General features: G+C 36.3%; 1 protein-coding gene across 2 annotated transcripts in view; it reads left to right on the forward strand.

Annotated features, from left to right (window-relative positions):
- The window catches only part of LOC122807141 (pyridoxal reductase, chloroplastic-like), a 298,551-nt gene that overhangs the window by 74,975 nt on the left and 202,664 nt on the right, over positions 1-20,912 (forward strand). For both annotated transcript variants that reach the window (XM_044078152.1, XM_044078153.1), the window contains exon 3: positions 19,389-19,489. In XM_044078152.1, the coding sequence (XP_043934087.1) occupies positions 19,389-19,489 (101 nt within the window). The remainder of the gene's footprint in view (positions 1-19,388; positions 19,490-20,912) is intronic.

Below are 20,912 nucleotides of genomic sequence, written 5' to 3' on the forward strand. Positions count from 1 at the left end.
AGAGTTTTACCAAAGGTAACTATGTTGTGTTTCTTGGTGCTTAGAGTGAACCCTTGGTTGACACACCAAGTGATGTTCAGATCTAGTTCCATCTGGAGAATATGGGTATCCGGGAGCTGACCGCTGTGCCTGGGTAGAAAATGGAAAATGAGGCTTGCCAAAAGATGAACTGCTTAATTTACAGGTGGTCTATATCATTCACTGTCAACTCAGACTACACTTGAAATAACCTTCCTTATAAGTTGAGATACCCAGGCTCAAAATACCCAGGCTAAAGGGGCATCTGCCAGCCTTATTTAAGACCAGAATCTCTATAGATAGGTAATTCTACTGTCATCTGTCTGATGCAGCAGTTTCTTCACTGTGCTTCATATCATCTTTAACTAGTGGTTACTTTTCTCTTTAATGCATGTTTGCTACAGCTTCCCACTATTGTTGGCCTTCCTCATCTACCTTCTCCCATCTGATAAGTCTTATTTTGATGATACTGTTCTGCCATCATTGTTTGCATTGCTCATATTTTAGCAACCATTTGCTGTCCTTCTATGGTGTGGCAAATTTTTTTTTTTGGTCCTCTTCTGTCATATTGATGTCTTACTGCTTACTCTGTGTCTGCCAAGACTCCAGCTCCAGTCTTCCCGAGTCAATGTCAAATTTTAACCGAGGCCAGTGAAGAGTTTAACAGCATCCTGGAGTGATCTCGGCATCTATTATCAATCTTTTTTTTTTCTGTGCTCTGTTATGTAATTAGCACCTCGCATGACTAACAGAGTAGTAGGAATGAATGCCTACCCTTCCCTACTGCTCTGTTCATCATGTGAGCTGCTAATCAAACCCAGGTCCCCTGGGCCATTGTCAGGGCTTTATTCCTCTATGCCATTCGAGCAGTAACATGTAGTAGCCAAGTCGTTTAAGGAGAGAAATATAATTTTTTAAATTACAGTTTAGACTTTTCTCACCTTTTAAGATATTTTCAGCCTTTTTGCCAAACAATATTTATATGATTGCTAATCTGATCTTTTCATTACCATGACGTCCATGTTTACTGAGCTCATTAGTATATAAATGTAGTATGTAAATTACTTTTCTATCTGGTATATTTTTGTGCTTTTCTACATGAATTGCATCTGTCTGGGGAACTTTTCCCCAAGATGCTTCTGTAAATGGGCCTAGCTCATTTGGACGTCCTGGATATTAAAATTAATAAAAGTTGAAAGCATACCACAATATCCACATAAAACTAATTATTCTGATGACCCACCATTGGACCAGTAATGAAGGAGCCTCAATCCTCACCACTGGCAACAGCGGAGGACGTACACTGGAAGGATGACAAGTACACACATAGTATTTCCAGATGCAGCTCTCTGTATAAAGTATAGTTTCCCTTAAGAGCTCACAGAGACCACAGTCAGTCTGGGGATGGATTCTCCCTCTTTCTCCAGATCCCCAATAAGACTCCTCACTGGCTCAGCTATAGAGTTGAGATCTCAGCTGAGTAGCTAAGCGTAGACCTCTAGCACCCTCTCTGTCCAACCAATGCTTCGTGTCACTGCCCAAGTAGATGACACACACACACACACACACGAAAGGCTGGCACAGGCTTGCTAGCTTTGTCCCCTTTTGCCCAGACTGTAAGGTATTTATCACGGCCACCAAGCCAACTCATTGTCACCTACTTTAACGCCCTTAACACAGGGTGTCCAAACTTACTGTGTAATATTAATATTAATACAAATGGTAGACAGACCAAGAGCAAGGCTATTAGGAGTGGCCCACAGTGTCACCAAATAAATATACAAGTACTCTCAAAACTTAAATATCTTTAGACAGATCAGCCACAATGAAAGGCTTAAATATATTTAATAACAAAAGAGCAAGAAAATACTAAGTATGTATATATATATATATATATATATATATATATATATATAAACACATACACAGTAGATATAAAAAGTGTACACACCTCTATTAAAATAGCAGGTTTTTGTGATATAAAAAAATGAGACCACAATAAATAATTTCAAAACTTTTTTACCTTTAATGTTACCTATAATCTGTACAATTCAATTGAAAAACAAAGAAATCTGTTACAGAAAAAATATAAAAAATGTAAGAGACTTCCCAAATTAATATCTTAAATATTGCTGCTGGGATAGCTTGCAGAGTGACATAATCTCTTGTCATCTGACTCTGTCCCAGGTGAAATCCCCACTGATGGAAGCTAGCAATATTTAGCATATACCTGTGAAAATGCAAAGACCTCAGATCTTTGGCAGATGCTGGGAGTCGCAAAACAATTGCATCCCGTCACATTTCAAGGCTAGTAATTATTTCACCTTAGAAGACAGTACAGAAAGCTCCCTAGTTTTAGACATTGTCTCTCCTTGTTGCATTGAAACTGAAAGATATCATCTTTTATGGCCTAGGCTTAATGTAATTTAATTTCAGCTATTTTTTCTGAAGTTTTCAAGAGTGAAGTTAACCTCCTGTGTTCCAGTTTCTACTGTTAAAATATATACATTTAAACAGTTACAATAGTGTGTGTACATTTCCTGTTCTATTCCAGTAGGGCATGCTGTGGTTACATTTTAAGCACAAGCACTTTATAAAATATCTTTTCAACACACGTCTGTACAAACCTAGTTTGACATACTGTATACATAACATACAGTTCTAATACATTTGTAACACAAGCATCTTATATGAATCATGTTGATATTCACAAATGACATATACTTGTTTACAAAACTCCAGATAGCTGGGCTGGCTGTATCATCTTTTGTCACACTTCTCCTCCCCTCCAAGACTCAAGCTAGTTTTTCAAGTGACCCTTGAAAATTGAGGGATGAGCCCATCTGGGAATAGAGTAAATCCAAATACAGGAGACAGTACACATGTCAAGGTACGAATAAAAAATGGTTTAGTCAGTATAAGCGCTTTCGCGTAACGCTTCCTCAGATACAAAAACATTTTTAAAACCATTACATTCATTTAAAACTTTCAAACATCCAACCAGCTTACTCAAAATAAAAACATCAGAAATCGCGTATTAATAAGCTATTAATAAGTAAGCTTGATATGATGCAGTGAAGTGGTGGACTCATTTGTCAGTGGGCATTACTTGTACATTAATACCCTGCTGGAGAACATTATCCAAGCAGGGTGTTGATGTACAGCTTGCCCATTCTGTAAGCAGTGGTAATCCATTTGAGTCACTTTTCACTTATTGCTGCTTGGACTAACTCTGCTATATGAATCTGAACTTGTTCACTATGTAAAAAGCCTTTAAATAAGTCCCTTCAGTTCCTCTGCAACTTGCCTGGAATAGCAACGTTGTCAGACTATGCAGCTGTTTGGTTCACACTGCTTGGGCAACCCACTGCTTATATATTCTGTCAAGTATGCTTCTTAGTTGCTTTTGGTTTATGTCCTGACCAAGAATATATACAATATTTGCCTGTAGTATATGCTGACCAAGAGTGTATGTAGTATTTGTCTTTAGTATATGCTGTGTTGAAGAATGTTTAAAATCTCCTTACCATTTACTGTTAATATGATAATATATAATTGTTTTACTTGAAACATTTTTGTTATTGTTTTGCATGTAACCCAGTCTAAGCCTGCAGTTAGTCATACTGTGGTAAGTGTTGTGCTCTGATAAACATAATGTAAATAAAGGTTTACCTTTATAATGTCGATCCTGATATGGGTGACACGACTTGCACGAATGCCGAAACGCGAACGTCTCCATCTTCAAATTCCGAATATGCGAACGTCAAAACCTCACCCCTTTTTGACCCATGGTAGCATGGGTGTGGAGGTGTTGCGCAATCGGTAATGTCGAATGTTTTTCGACATTTAAAATTGTTCGCGGTTTTGGTTCGTGCAAAACGCGTCGATAAAGTGGCAATTCGACAAAGTGCAATTGACTATTTAAAGGTAAACTGTAAATAAATTAATATTTTTAAACAAATTGGCTGAAGGGTGAACTTCTCACTTAGGATGTTAGATGTCCTATAGCTTTCTGGTCTGAAATTAATTTCTGACCTTATCATCGAGTTGCATGTTCTCTTTGTGATTAGGTGGAGTTACTTTAGTTTTCTTCCAAGAGCATGGTGACTGAATGCCTGTTCTACAATAAAGCCTCACTACTATTCAAAAACAAGCATGCTGGTTAGACAGCCCAAGAAGGGCACTCGTTGTAAAGAGAGTGTACACTGAAAGAAAAAAGTCCCACTGCTGAAGTATCATTGACTATCTAAGCTTACTGTTAGCATATGTTAGGGGCAGAGCAAAATATGAGGAAAAATTGGGTGCATTCTGTGCAAAACTAAAGAAACAGAAACTTACCTGATTTGCCTTGTATTGTGCTGTCCCTTGTAAAATCATTGAGTTTTTTAAAACAATTAAAATAAACAAAACAGAGACAAAAATCAAACAGTAGTGGTGATTCTCTTTTATTTATCACATCAGCTGCATTGCACTGATGTACTGTCCAAGTGTGGGAAAGTAAATTCCATGTGCACACATAGTACATCATACAGAAGACAAAGCAGAAGAATACTGAAGTGCCGTTATACAAAGACATTATTTAAGAAAGGCAAGCAATTTCTTTCTTTAAATAATGTCATTGTACAGTAGCAATAATCTATTCTGTGTGTTGGTATGTCAGAATTTATTTATATTTGCCTTTGTTTAATCATCCAGGCTTCACCCTAGTGACCAAACTGCATTAACCATAGGCAAATCCTTATATACCCACATACAGTCCTGGATTATTGTTAAACTGTAGGATTTCCATATGTATTTCTGTTAGAAGAGGCTCACAGGACAAGGAATGGTCGGTGAAATACCACAGAGATCAGTGCTGGAATCCTGATTATCAGTATACTCATCCTGTCTGTTTGCAGACAACACAGAAATTGTAGTCACAGACCTGAGTAGTGGTAGAAACCTAGAAAGGGATGTGCAACTCATGTGCAGGGGAGCAGAGAGGTAGCAACTGCAGTTCAGAGCAGATAAATAAATGCTACAGTCTACTCTTCGGATACAGCAGCCGTAAAGTCACATAAATGTTTGGGGATACTAAACAAGGAGAGGTTTCACATACGAACCTAGGAGTGATCTTCAGGCACAAGTACAGGGGGCAGCAACAAGAAAAATGAGCTATATTCTATAGTGTATGTACTCCGGGATAGAGATTGTTGTATGTCCTCTCTTGCACTCTGGTTAGACCACATTTAGCACACTGTATGTGATTCTGCAGACTGTACAGGAGAAAGTAAGGGGAAGCCATTTAGTAATATCCAGAGGAAGGCTGTGATGGTCATCAGCAGAAGGAAGGAAACCAGTATGAACAGCATCTGGAACTGATGAAGTTACATTCATTAGACAGTACCTGGGGAAAATGATATCAGTATACAAGTCACTGTGAATAGCAATAACTAGGGTGGAGCTGTGGTAGAAGGTGAGCAGGAAGGATTGACCACCCAGATACATTTGTAACATACTGGATTTAACCCGGAGTTGAGAAGGTGGTGGTATTTCTGTTAACCCGGAGTTGAGAAGGTGGTGGTATTTCTGTTTTAGAGAGAGAGAGTTTTTGACCATTCAAAAGGCTACTTGAATTGTAAAACTACAAGGACCTTCAAGAGATGGGTGCAGTACAGCAGGAGGGGGCAACACAAGATAGGATGAGGCATCACCAACATATTGCATGCAACCAAATGACTGAATTGGAGAGTTACAGACTGGTCTTCCCTTGCTGTCTCTATATTTTCTGTTAAACTTGTTTGTTGGAGATTTTGTTTTTCTTTGGAGGGGTGAGAATTTATACTGGTAATCGCAATCCTACACACAGACTTTCAAGGATTTGTGCTTAACTAGTAATGAGAAACATATCAGGGTATAAACCTGTGGAGCACTAACTATGAGATAATCTTAAGTCATAGCAATGGGTATTTTTTCCTGCAGATTTCTGCTTTTCTCACAATGATTACCAAGTTCTTTGGAAGGAATGTAGCAGTGTGGTGTTTAATACTAGGCCAATAAGTGATCATTCTCTTCAACATGTGGGAGACACTGTAATTTCTTGTACTACACTTCTTTTGAGAAGGATTATAAAAATGTACCCTTTATTTATCAGACAAAATAGAATAGCATTTAATCATGTCTTTAAAATGCCCTCTTTAGTTATCAGAGAATGACGGAATGGTCTGCTTATCTGCCTACCAGCAGACAATTACTTTTAAGAATACGACACACAGTTTTGTATTGTGATAATAAGCAATGCTGTTACTGCTTATAATCATGCAGTAATGACCATTTTGTGTTACACAAATATGAAAGTTTGTCATTCTTACCAATGCTGTGTTGGAGGTCAGGCACATTTCTTACTAACAAGACTTTTATGTACCTGTAGTATTATAATGAGGCTCCTATTTTTAATCCCCTTACTGTTTACCATTTTCATCTAGGTTGTACCATTATTACTGCTTTGGCTAGGTTTGATACCTTATATAAGGGACTGTATATCCTTAATGGCTTGCCATATTCTTGTGATATTTACAGGAGTTTCAGCAGGAAAGTTGCCAATATAATTTCTTCAGATTGTGCACTTAGCTTCAGAAGCAAAGTAACAACTGTTTCAATGTAAAGAAAAAGAAAAGCATTGCTAATATGATTTGATGCCAAAATATTTCAAAAACAGTCCTAAAAAGGTACATTCAGTAGTTTCATTTGAAGTCACAATACTATATTTTTAATAGATTAAATTAAATGAAAAAATAATAGATCTCTACAGATTTTAAAATATAAAAACTGTATTACAGATGTTGAGGTTTGTCAGTTTCTTGTGGCCATTCTGATCTTAATTTGACTGTATCTACAATTTTTGTATTTCTTCTGGATACTTATTATACAGAGTGCTACATGAGCTAATACGCACTACAAACAAGAAACAAGTACATCTCAAACATACAGATGTCAGTCTGCACATCATAATTGTTTTAACCAAAACCACAACATTCTATATCAACCATCCAAAACACCAATACTCTCCAACCTCCTTACTCCCTACAACCTGAAACAACTACTTCTTTCAGAGATAAACTACTAGTTAATAGTACCCCAACCCCAATATGCTGCAGGGAGATTGTCTTTTTTTCAGTTCAGTTGGCAAAAACTGGAACAAACTTCCACTATCTCATCTTTGTCCAATCTTCCACTCCTTAAAAACAACAAAAAAATCATCTTATCCAAAAACTGCTCTGGCTTCTGTACCATCCTGATTAACCTTTTTCTTCCTCCTCCCTCCCTCTCAACCTTCTCTCCCTTCTCTCTCTATACTACATCCTGATTGATTCCTCATTTCTTCATCCTATGTGATATATATCATCTCAAAAAAAAAAAAAAAAAAAAAAAAAAATTTTATGACATTGATTATGTATTATTTATATTATTTCTGATTCTATCATTATTTGATTTTTATTTTTATTTAATAATCTTTTTTTTAATATCTAATATCTTATATTTCCTCATCATATAAATATACTATACTAAAGTCTAATTATCTATTATCTATTTTTTTCTTTCTTGTTTTTTGTTTTTTTTTTTTTTTTTTTTATTTTTTGTTTGTATTTATAATAATTTGAGCTTTTCTCCCAGAAATTCACTGGCCGGCAGCTGGGCTGGGAGCTGGACTAGCAACAAAATAAAATAAAATAAAATAACATGTAAAATGAATAAATATCACGTCTTTTGAGAAAATTGTGTTGTTTAGTTCTTATGTTATGAAAATTCACTAAGGATTCTATTATTTACTGAATTTTTTATTGTCCAGAAGAAAAGTCCTGTATATGTTTGTTGTAAAGTGAATATTAAAGACAGAGCAAGCTAATGGCTTTCTGGTAGCACCTAACAGTATTATACCATATTTGTGGAACTTTTTGAAATTTTCTAGCAAGTTTTACTGGAAAGTCAAAATGCATATATCTACGTAATGCACTTAGTTGATGATAATTAGGTTTAAAGATGTCTACACATTGTTTTTATAAAGCATTTGTTATTATAAACAAGTCTGAATGTTAGGGTGGCAAAGCTTGAATCTAGTGATGCAAAACGTCACTATTCTCGAGAAATATATACGTCAATTCTGACGCAATACCAGCTGGACAAGTAGGGCAGTCTTCACCCTGAATAAAAGTCATTCCTCTAACCCTGGTGGATTCTGAACATACCAGTTCGCCAGTGTAGAATGCCCTTACAACAGACTTCCTCTTATCTGGTCTCGCTTTAATCGGCCATCAAATTTCTGCTGTAGCCATAGCACCAGACTACAGGGAACAGGAACAGTTTGCCTCCTCCGGGTGCTGTGGGAAGTCTCAGTTTATCATTTTAATCTTAAAATGTTAAAATATTGAAACAAAAACGAACTTGCAGTTTTTATTTTGTATATATTGCAAGTTCATTTTTATTTCAGTATCTTAAAATTTTAAAATTAAAACGATAAGCCGAGATGTTACGAAGTGTGAGGTCGAGACTGGATAAGAAAGAGATTGTGCGTGTGAATGTTTTAAATTAGTGGAGTCACTAGAGGAAGACCCCTGAATTACGAACACTTTTTTAAATACTGGTACTGTTAACTGAAATAGTTGATAGAAAAAGAGAATGCGAATTAAAATGCATTTTTTTAAGTTAGAGAAGGTTGCAACTGTAATGATTTCTCAGTTATCTAATGATTGCAACCCATCACTTTCTCTCAAAAAAAAAAAAAAAAAATTTAAATTTTGACACGTTTATGTGACACACACGCAATGTTTACTAGACATTTTCTTTGTCACACACTTGTACAATTTTTGTTAAGTCTTCTACTTGTAAGTCTGGAACTTTTTTCCCTGTGTCATCTATAAATGAGGTCTACTCTTCCCTGTTAGACCCCACCCTGAGCATCAAGCACCCACAAAAATAAACAAATATGGAGGCATAGATTAAAAATACTATGAGGACTAATGCAGAAAACTTACTTTATTAGTATGCTCTGGTATTGATTGATTGTGCCTTATTAGTTCATGTATTAGGCAGGGCTACTGTAAAGCCTGGTGTGACTTAACACAACAGTTCCATCGAAGACCAAAATTACTGTAGCGACCTTTATGGCAGTGTCTACCTTGTTTGTACTTGTAGCTACAAGCTGTAGCATGGAAGAGCTGAAACTGAAAATAAAACCTCCCAACCATCAGCCAGTTAGTTGTTTTTACTGAAGAGGAGATCACGAAGTACAGTGGACAAAAGATCGATGTCAGAGGATGACGCTGTTATGTTTAGCTGGAAAAAGTAGATAGCTGCATGATAACGTTTTGTTGTAAATTTTTGACTTTTGGGATTTACAGTTACAATACAGGCTTTCTTGCTAAATTTGTTTTATAAATTTACAGGCGTTTGTAACATGCAACGTTGCAAAAAATATTTTTTTAATGAAGGAACAACCTGTTGAACAGTGCATTTATGCGTTAGTGTTGCCATTGGTTTCAGATCGGTAAATGACTGCACCCCATACCAGCATCAGTTATGTGCATGGTATTCATTTTAATCATAATTGAATATATTGCCGATGTTTAAAAGCAGCATGCTTCATTAAAATGCAAGGCTGCAGAGCTGGCATTGAAGACCCAAGTAGCCCGTTTGTATTTATGCAGTGGTGTAGTGTCACAGATATGTACAAATGAGTGCACAGTCACACTCGTACACTCACACTTACCACGGCACATCTAGTTAAAAATCAGAAATTAAAGGGGCCAATCAGGAATTCATGACACCCTATTATTTTCAAATCAAAAACTTGAAATACTGAGGAATTTGGTATAGCTGAGAGGTATGATTTGTAAGGATCAAATTCACTAAATAATGACAGGCATTTAAGTTTCAGACTTCATATCCTTCAGAAAATACATTGTAACACAAAATCTTTTATTCTAGCAACTTTCTAAGTTTCTAAGAGCAATATTTAAAATGTATCCCTATTTTATATGCTTTTTCTGATTTAACCAGCCATTCCTTATCCAGCATAAGGTCAGGTCCCAGGGAGACCAGATAAGAGAGAGAGTCTACTATAAAATCTTATATTCAGTACATTTGTATATAAGGTTATAATTTCAGTTACATTTTGACAGTTGAATAATCAAATCTAATACTCTGAAAGATTTAAGTGCAATTTACTAAGGATTTCCATTTATTCCCAAGGGACCTGAACTCGGCATGATACTGAATTTTACTCAGCCATATTGCCATAGTGTGTACATTAAGTTCAGCTTTCCCAGTGACAGAAACGATCGCTGTCTTGGAAGGAAATTATATAGTTTACTGTAATTCATCTTCACTACGTGTGTGTGTGTGTGTGTGTGTGTGTGTGTGTGTGTGTGTGTGTCTGTGTGTGTGTGTGTATGTATACTACATTTTTTGCTTTTACACTCTGTCCTTATGAAAATGGAATTTAATGCAATTTAGTGACTGTGTTAGTAAAATAACCATCTGAGGCAGTATTTTAGTCCCTGTTTGACAGATAAATACTTGGGTGTGGACTAGACCTAAGACTACCATCCCTCTCTTAAGGACCTGCATGCAAGTTAGCATTGCAGCTGCCTACGTCAAACTGGTTGGACAGTTTTGCCCAAGTTTGTACAGGAATTTGTTTGGCCGCTTAACCAAACACTGACAGCCACCCTCCCCTCCAAGTTAGTGTATGACCTGTTATTTCCACCAAGGACAAAGACCCAGTGCCCCCTTCATTCCCCTTGGGGTAGAAAGCTAAGCTCTGAAAGTTGCATCATCATCCTTGATGGAAGGCTGGGGATTTTATGTTCCTGTACTTTCCTGGTGTAGATATGATGTCTGTACAGCACTTGTGCCATAGGAGTTATTCTTGCTTCTGCTCATTGTCTCTAGCTGCACAGTGCTTGCATTGCTTAGGCAAGTGCTGTCATCACAGCTCTTCTTCATTGACCAACTATGTCCCTTCCCCCCAAGTTGGCCTTCTTGACATTTGCCATGGACTCTGACCTGCTCTTTGCCAATAACTCCATCACCAAAGTCCCTTATTAATTTCTGGTTGTTTGGGACAATGTTATAGCTATCATTCAAAGTCATGGAGTTAGCCTGTATAGATGTTTTGGTGGCAACTTCTGCCAGGTGACAATGTCACTGTTCTAGCAAAATACATATGACATTTACTCTTGATATAATGCCAACTCAGTACATATAAATATGCCATGTATTGCATTTCTCACCATGAATAGGGCCATATCTGCACCTTAAAGAAACCTAGTATAATGTGCTTAACAGTCTGGCACGTTGTAATGGTCATGTATGTCTTGGTAGTGTCTGCCTATACAGAGTACACCACTGAAACAGTTGTATTTCCTAGCAACATTTTTGCAACAAATATGGATATTCAGTTATGAGCTGTCCCTGAGTAGTTATTAAGTCATAAAGATAATATAGCAGCTGTGTCTTAAGCATTTGAGAGCCATTTTACAGTTCTTTGCAATGCTTTTTTTTTTTCAGTCTGAATATTTTGCATAGTTGATAATGTCACTTTTGGGGGGGTAGATAAATAGTGGTTTAATTCTGGTATTAAAAATTTGATGTTGAGAACAGCATGCAATATTTATGAATGATTTTATGTTGCCCTTGTAAAGAAAAGGAAAATGTTTACATTTATGTACAATCTAATAAGCAAGTACATATCTTGTAAACTAGTAATAGTAAAGTAACAAATCTGAAAGCCAAAACATGGCTTGTGTCTTCCTTTCATTTATAGAATATCAACAGCGTATAGTTTTAACTTCTTTCACACTTAACTTTCCCAGAACAATATTTCTTGATAGGGTAATGCCTGCTTGTGAAGTCGTCAGAATTTTCTGCATGTAATAGATGTGCTGGTTATTTTTACACACAGATTTCTTCCTCCTCCTAAATACATACGTCCTAGATTTCTCCTGACAAGCCGCAATAACAATCATTTAACTATGACTGAATGATACCATGGGTCTGCCATTCTCATGCAGAGAGTCCTCCCCACCCAAAGAATAATTGCTGTCTGATAGTGTTGGTTCTCTTAGCTGAATAGAAGTATAAAATCTGATTAATGTAATGGTGATGAGAAAAACACGTTTAAGACACATAATCAAAAACATAAATAGAATAGTGCTGTGCCACAAATCACCCACTAAAACATTATACCCTTATGTCTGACAAATGAGTCAATGAAAACTAAAAAAAGGATATTGTATGCAGTTTACAATGATGTGTGTGTGTTTCTGGGTATGCAGAGATGGGGGTTGGCTGCACCCTTTCATCTTGAATTACATTCTGTCTCTTCCTGGTAGAAATCAGGGGGAGAGACTGCTTTGAGCTACCTCTTTCCCTGTCCTCAAGATAGGCAATGTGACTCATACGTATATGCTAGCATAACATTCTATATGTAAAATTAAACATGAATATGCATATATATTACCCCCTTAGCTATAATCTAGTCATGCTTAAGCCAAGTAGTAAAGTCAGTTTAATGCAAATATGGTAGCAGGCCTAAATATTCATGCAAGATGGATAGTTAAACACGGTCCTCTTGATTAAGAAGCATGCATGAAAAAGCATTGTCAGAACATAACCACCTATGGACCTGTATGAAGACATGAAAACAGTTTAAAAAGAAAATGGAAGGAGTTTGTTTTGTACTGAAATCATCCTCAAGCCTTGGTGGGTACCTTCATGTGGTGGGCCTGTTTACTAAATCACACCTTGGAGAACGTGGTGTGTGTGTGTGTGTGTGTGTGTGTGTGCATATATATATATATATATATATATATATATATATATATATATATACACACACACACACACATATATATATATATATATATATATATATATATATATGTGTGTGTGTGTGTGTGTATGTATATATATATATATATATATATATATACACATATATGTATGTGTGTGTGTGTATATATATATATATATATATATATATATAGAGAGAGAGAGAGATTGCCATATATATAATGAAAAAGACAAGGAAAAAAGGAAGAGCTGGGTGCAGTCATACCAGGATAAAAAAATGCCCAGTCCTGGCAAAGGCACTATCGCCAAGGCTGGTAGAGTGACTAGCGTAAAATCCTCTAGGAATTGAAAAGATCTTGCTGCTGTGTTAGGATCTGATTCAATAGAGGGTCCCGCTATAACAATTAAAAACAATAATCCACAAAAGTTAAAAAACTGACCAGGTAGATATGGTGCCTAGAAATGGACACTTGAGGACAAAAGAAATTGTTTTATTTCTTCTATGCAACTAACCCAGAATTCCCGAAAATTGGTTACACTGCAAGAAGAAACAAAAAATACAGATGAGAAAAGTCTTTGAAATATAAAAAATGGCAAACATTACAGATGCCAGTTTAAGGTCATTAATCGATTAAAACACAAAACAATATATAGGCAAGAAAACATTGAGTGGGTTGGAAAAAGGAAAAAAAAAACTATTGAGAGAGACGTCAAAAAAGTCCACAGGTATTTGCAGTATTATAGATGAATGGACCCGAGAGAAGAAGTGAGATGTAACGTGCTACAGTCTATATGCAGAAGAGAAACCAATGTTAACTTTTATAAAAAAAAACAAAAACAAAATGAACGCAGTTTAGAACAAACCAAACCAACTATACAAAACAAACATCACATACTACACAAAAAGGCACGCTGGAGAGTTTAAAATATGTATTTTTATGTGCTTTCTTTCTTTATTTTAAATTAGAACTTCTTGAGAAATGGTACTTCCTACTATAACCCATCTTAAATAGCAAAAATTATTTAGCAAATGACTCCCAACATCCAATGAACAACACTCACTCAGCTTTTAAAGCTTTAAAGATCCCTGTTTACATGAACACTGAAGATCATTTTTACAAAAATAAAAATAAAGCATCAATTATAAATGTATCCTGTTTTACTTTATTTTATTTTTATCATTAAATATGTTGTTTATATTATCTGAACTAATATAAAATTTAATTTTAGTAAATTTATTAAGTCCTGTTTTTTGTCTGCCAGTCTGATTTGTTATTCAGGTTCGTTGCACTCTAAATGCACATTGCAGTTTCCTTTCAACTACAAAAACTGGAATTTCCTAAAATCCTTACACTCTGTAGCATGTTTGGCCAAAGAATTGCTAAAATCTTTATGATAGCCATAGTATGTTCATATATTATCTTGGATAAATTTTTAATGTTTTTTCCTATATAAAATAACTGTAACTTGTCTCACAAGCTGCCAAGTAGGCTATACCCTTGAAATTGCAGTCAACAATACCTTTGGCCCAAAAGATTTTATCAGTTCCTTTTACATACATACTTGATGTGCCACTAAGTCTACAATATTTACATGTTTTGCATCTATAAGTACCAAACTCTAATTTTTTATTTTAGAATTAGTCTGGCTTGTCCTGTGTAATATATGGTTTACATTATTGTCTCTTCTATAAGTAAAGAGGGGATTTCCTCCTTTTAATTCATTTTGGGCACAGGAGAATTAACTAATTTTTCAACTGTCTTTTAGTATTCTGTTAATACTATACATATCCAAAGTGATAGGTAATGGGAACGCTCTAACATAAATTTGATTATTGGACTTACTTGTACTTAACCTCTTCTTCTTTACTTCCAGCAACACCAATTAACATCATGAGCATATGTATTTGACAAACATTTGAATCAGTTGGAATTAGAGACTTAATAGGTTTGGTCCTAGGATTGATCCCTGGGTACAACTGATTTAATTGAAATCCAATTCAATTGATACCCCTTCATAATGACCTTTAGGATCTGTGATCTAAACGTCTTTCAGCCATTTCTGTAATGTAGTTATTTTATTAAGTTTCATATTTTTATGATGACTGGGTAATTTAGTGTTAAGTACTATGCAAGATCTGAATGTAACAATATTGCACTCAGTCCCTTAAAAAGAGCTGTACAAAAAGAATCATTGAAGTCTGCAGTGATAGAGGTTTCAGAGAAGCTGATCCAGGCCTCATTACAGATATGGGACAGGCAGAGAGGCAAATATTCCCCTTCCACAACTGTATTTTCTTTTATTTTCTTTTGGTAATCTTATGATTTGAAGTGGAAGTATATTTATAATGGACCCTGCCGTAGTCTAAGTCAAACAGATCTAGAGCGAGTTCTGTGTTTGCGTGTCAGACAATCTGCATACCTTACTTTGGGCAGAATCTTATTTACTTAGCCACAGTAAAACATGGAAGGTGCACCCAGTCAAAAGACGAAAGTTCAGGAAGGTGGTTAATTTATTTATAAAAGCAGTTGAACTCCTGTTATTTGCTTATAATTAAATGGTCACAGGAAACAATGTGCATGAAGCAAACTGGGTCACTTAGTGGAACATAAGAACATACTAGGCAAGTGATAATGGGGAGCTTAAAATGCCTGAACATACACACTTTTAAGTAGGCCAATTCAAACGTTCTGTTATCCTTTTCATGCAATTTAATAGTGTTCACCTACCAAACTGTGCAGGACTGTACATGATAATCCTGGTGTAAGTGTGTTGAGTGTGTGTTTATATCTATCCATTCATCAACACTAACCTTAAAGGTAGCCAAAGAAGTGCTTTGTTCTGTCTATAGTGGTAACTTATTCTCTAGGCTAGGAATATGTTGAGTTATAAACCTATTTGGGATCTTGCTGCTGGCATTTACAGAGCCACTAGTTTCTCAAAGAAATAGGAGGTCAGATAAGGCTGGATCTTTTATGGCTTTATAATGGACAGGATATGTTTCACTTTATCAGTCAAGCTTCAGATATATCAAGTCAGACGTTATTAGTTTGTGTAAAACTGGGAGGTAACACTGTGAGGTCTGGTATCTTACTGTACATAATTACAGTTAAATGATCATAGGAGGGAAGGTTGATGCTTGGGTGAATACCTTACTCTGGGAAAATTTTGTTTCAGTTCAGTCAGGTATCTGAGGCATACCTAATACAATGAAGGTAACTGTGGGATTTACTCTTATTTAGTTAAGTGATCACACGTTTTGCATGTGTATCTGAGTGTAACAAGCAGAATACATTGCTATGGGCAAATCTTCATTCATAAGAGATATGCCTGATCAAAAGGAGTTGGTGGGTGGGGGTTACTTTATATGTGAAAGCAGTTGGCCACAACTGTTATTTGATGTCTGAATGAATTTGGATCAGTATTGCCAATGTGTGTGTGTGTGTGTGTGTGTGTGTGTGTGTGTGTGTGTGTGTGTGTGTGTGTGTGTGTGAAACAAGCTGAAAGGTTATATTTTAGGTAGAATTTGTTTTGCTTGAGTGTGATAAAACATCAGAGGTGTACACAGTTAAGGGTAGTCTGCATCTGGAAATGTCTGACCAACTGTTACTGCTTAAGAAAAGTGATCCTGGATGTGGGGGGTCAGAAGTGGGGTGTCTGTAAGTGAAGCAGTATGATTGTTGTACTGGGGGCAAAATGAATGGTGTATATACTCCTGCATGTATGCATAATAAAAATAGTTATAAACAGTCAGACATCAGGCACAGCCTGTGTAAAGGTGTTAAAGCAACTTAACTAATAGTACATTTGATTAAAATCCAAAGAAATCAAGGAAATGAACATACAGAAAGCAGTGTTACAGAAAAGCATTCTTAAACGCTTGTTTCACAAAATGTAAAAGGCACAATGATATCATCTTGCATAAATATACCATGAATGCTATTTTTCAAAGGAGAGAAAGTTCCCTCATCCTGTGTTCTAAAGGTTATGCCTGTTATATCCCTCTAAGCATTGTAATTAACTGTGTGATTACTGTACACTAGAGGAAGGAGCAGTTCACCTGCCACTGCCCAACTTTCCATCATGCAGTCATACTGTCAGTCTGCCCAACACAGTTAATATTTTAAGCAGCATGCTGTGATAGATTTAAAGTGCCTTCATTACAAGCTCAGAGTTGTTCCCATCATCAGTGAATGATTAAAAATAGGCATTAGCTAGAATTCATTGTTATCACTGCGGTGTCCAAGCAGTAATAGTTTGACTTAAAAAAGTTTGTATCCAGCCAAACACAGTGCTTTTGACCTCAGCAGCTGACTTTCCAGTGGTGACATAGACCAAACTACCTGTTTCTGCAAAGATAATTTGTTGCGTGGCTAACTTTTTGCGGGTTCCTATTAAATGATGCGTCTTGATCGAACTTGAAAGCACGATAAGGCAAAATAGCGAAACATCATATAAGCAAATTCTTTCCCTGGGAAGGAAATCTCTTGGCCGCTTCAGTTTCTTTGCCGTTTTCATGACTGTAGTGCGATCTCGGAGTTGGTATATTTAAGTGGGGGGGCAAAGCCCCCCACTTTATGTAATGTTTTAAATTTTTTTTTTTTGTGTACTAAGCGTTCGAGATTGTAAGCTTTCGCTTACGTGGGTTCGATAAACCATCGTTCACTTTTTTAAGCATTCGATGATTTAACATAGACCCTAACTTTGCTACAGTAGATGAAACAAAAAACAGGTAAACTACAATTAAAATGTCAACATGCTTGAGGGTGCGGTTCTGGCACTATCAGATGACTATGCTGTCAGAAAGAGGCTTTCCAGTCTTTTTTTTGTTTTGTTTTCATGTGTACCTGCCTGATTAGGGATCTAGTCTGCATCCTAATCCTGCCTATTCTCTTTTTACTAGCCCGTAAAATTCCCCAATGAGAAACATTTAGCAGATTTGAGACTTTCTCAGTCATCTCTGCTGAAACACAAGTGGTCAAATACAGCTAACTGAATAATGACATAAAAGGCACTTGTTCTTAATTGATGGGAATTCTAAGGTTCTTCCAGGTTAGGTACGATATGTTTTGTCTGACACGTGACAGCCTCACGAGTGGTTACTTAAGTTAGACAAATGCTGGTCCCTAAAATGTGTGAAGTTTATCACTTGAATAAAATATCTTAAAATATGGTTTTCTTGGTGCTGTCCTCTTTTGAGGAAATAGTGATTTGCATAAAAAATAATGATGGTCATGTGTCACTCATTCCAGTTGCATTGCTGACCTGTATTCACATTCAGCAACCCACTGAGCTGGGTATTTATGTGGCCCACCTAACTGTTCAGTATAGTAGAGTCGTTTGACTTCAACTGCTGATTAGTTGTAATGATGGGAAATGTATTTTTTATGCTTTTTAAATTTCTTTTACTTGTTTACCAGGTAAGCCCACTATACTGAGGTAGCACTTTTTAGGGGTGACCTTGGAGCACTTCCGTGTTAAGTGACTTGCTCATAATTGTACAGTAGGCAAATGACTCGGGCACAAGACTGCAGGGAGCAGTTCGTTAACAGTTCATCTGCGCTAAGTGCTGCATTCTTTCACAGTTTTTAGCACATTGTCAAGTCTGTGTGTGTCACTGTGTCATATTTGCTAAATATGCAAATCTGCACAAGCGTATGTGCTGCCACGGTTTTGCTAACCATAACAAGGAAAGCCATGACGGCAAAAGAACAGCAAGTTTTTTTCACTTCTTGCACTCAGTATGAGGCCTGAAATTTATTTGGGTACGACATTCAATCCATTGATCCAATCCCTCAACAAAAATACAGGTATTCTTCTTGTCTTCTAACCAGCTAGAATTAGAGTTCATTTTATATCTGTAGTAAGTCACGCTTTTTTATCACTTGCACATAATTGCTTGAGATGTTGGATGTAGCTGCATAACCCTGATCCGACTGCAGAACCTGAGAGCACTGACAAACTAGTTCTGTTACTATACCACACTGCACCCACAAATATCATTCAAGTTTTGTTATTGACTGCTAGGCAACATTTTTCTCAAAATAAACATCTTATTAAACAAGGCTGTATTAGTAGGTATGGAAACTCTTGTCCTATGTAGCTTATTTGCAGTCCATGACTGGGGAAATTTTTCATCCAGAGATCTCTAGTGAATTTTTCTATGAAATGCCTTCTTTATTGAACAGTTTTTCAAGAATATTTATGATTGTGTATGTGACATGAGTTTTATTGATAATGATTCAGTTGCCACTTTCTGTGCTGAAAAGTTTTGTATGCATTCGTGCTTGCTAATTTAAATCATTATGAACAGGATTTTATTATCCTTATTGAATACTGGCTATTCATAGTACAACCACTGCATCAGTCTGCATGTGTTTTACATTATTGTTTACCCTCAGTATATTGACCACAATAAAAACACAGGTACGACATTGTTATATGATGTCACCACATGCATCGTAAATGTCCACTATAGTTTATTTAATAGAAACAAATTGCTAAACTGTGTAGGTTTAACATTGTTTTTGTTTACTCAGTTCAAGCTTTGGAGGCATATGTGAATGCTGGGCTGACGAGTTTTGACATGGCTGATATTTATGGGCCAGCAGAAGAAATATATGGATCTTTTTACAAACAGGTAATATTAATTACAATTCTGAAAGGTTTTCCAACAAATGTTTTTGTGCCTTGACACGTCATGTGTCAAATAAGCATGTATCTGGGCTTTCATTAAACAAAACAGGTTTGGGTCCATCCTCAGTAACCTCTAGGACTTAAGCCACTGGCTTTAAGACTGTTTGACACTCCAAACTTTCCCAGGCTGCTGAAGTTCTCTCCTATGCTGTAAGGCACAATGATGGTGCCATTTTACTGATCTTAATTTCCAGATTTCACTCTTCCATACCACAAGGCACAGTGCCAGCTCCCTTATCTTCATTGCCATGTTTCACTTCTCCCTACCATAAGGCACTGTGACAGCTTCCTTCTCCTGATCTTCATTGCTGTGTTTCACTTAAGATCTGTCTATTGAATGACCCTAATATGTTTTAGTATTTTTTACTGTGCTTGTAATAATTTGCCTTTTTTGACTCAGTATCATAACTACCTTTCGTGTTTTTTTTGGCTGGTAGTCTCCTCTGATGGGGACTTAGAAACAAAGCTTGCACATTTGCATGTGTAGCATTGTTGTTAAAAGTTGATATGACACATTGAGACTTCCCCCTTCTATCATGATGTGGTGGCTTTCCCTAATCACACTCTGTACAGCCTATTAGTGGCTTTGCCATTTCTCTTGCTGAGGCTGCTGTAGCGTGCTGTTTTCAACCCTTCTGTCACATTCTGGTGCCTTTCCTGTATCAGGTTGCTTCAGATTTGCAGTAGCAGTTCTGCAAGTCCATTACTGGCTTTGGTTTTGCTATTTTCATGTCTGCTGAAGAGTGCCTACAAGTGCTTAGCATTAGTTCTTCTTTGTTTTCTATAATTCATGTAATCTTGCTGTCTTTTGCCAGAACAAATTACATGGTTATGTTTTGCCTCCTATACTGTGTATATGTACACCTGATAACACGATGTGTTCTGGCAACTATCCCCTTATTTTTTAGTATTACACAAAACAAAGTATTCTCTGTTTTACCTTTCTCTTTTACTTGCACTATAGAGTTTGCACCAAAGTTAGATTTTGGTCAAATGGTGCCATTGGCAATATCCCATTGCCTTGCTATCTGTACACAGTTAAAAACACTGTTCCAACCTTTCCACGTGTTTACTGTTTTCTTCTTTTATGAACGCAGATATTTAGATTTCATTTAAACTTTACAAAAAAAAAAAAAAAAAACAGCTAAACAAGATACTGAAAAGAGACAACATGAGCAATAGTGAACTCCTCTATCATTGGAACTCAAAGTTATTGAAAATGCATCTAGCAGGCACTGTCATTAAGTTAAATAGCATAGAGTGAAACATTAATTAGCATCTATGTAAAAGGTACCAGGGATTCAGAGACCATGTGTATTACTCATTTGTAACAGTCTGAGATAGACCACTAAAAGCAAGTATTCTTT

The sequence above is a fragment of the Protopterus annectens genome, chromosome 7.part0 (assembly GCF_019279795.1).
Source record: "Protopterus annectens isolate FY-2018-M chromosome 7.part0, PAN1.0, whole genome shotgun sequence".
NCBI classification, from domain to species: domain Eukaryota; kingdom Metazoa; phylum Chordata; order Ceratodontiformes; family Protopteridae; genus Protopterus; species Protopterus annectens.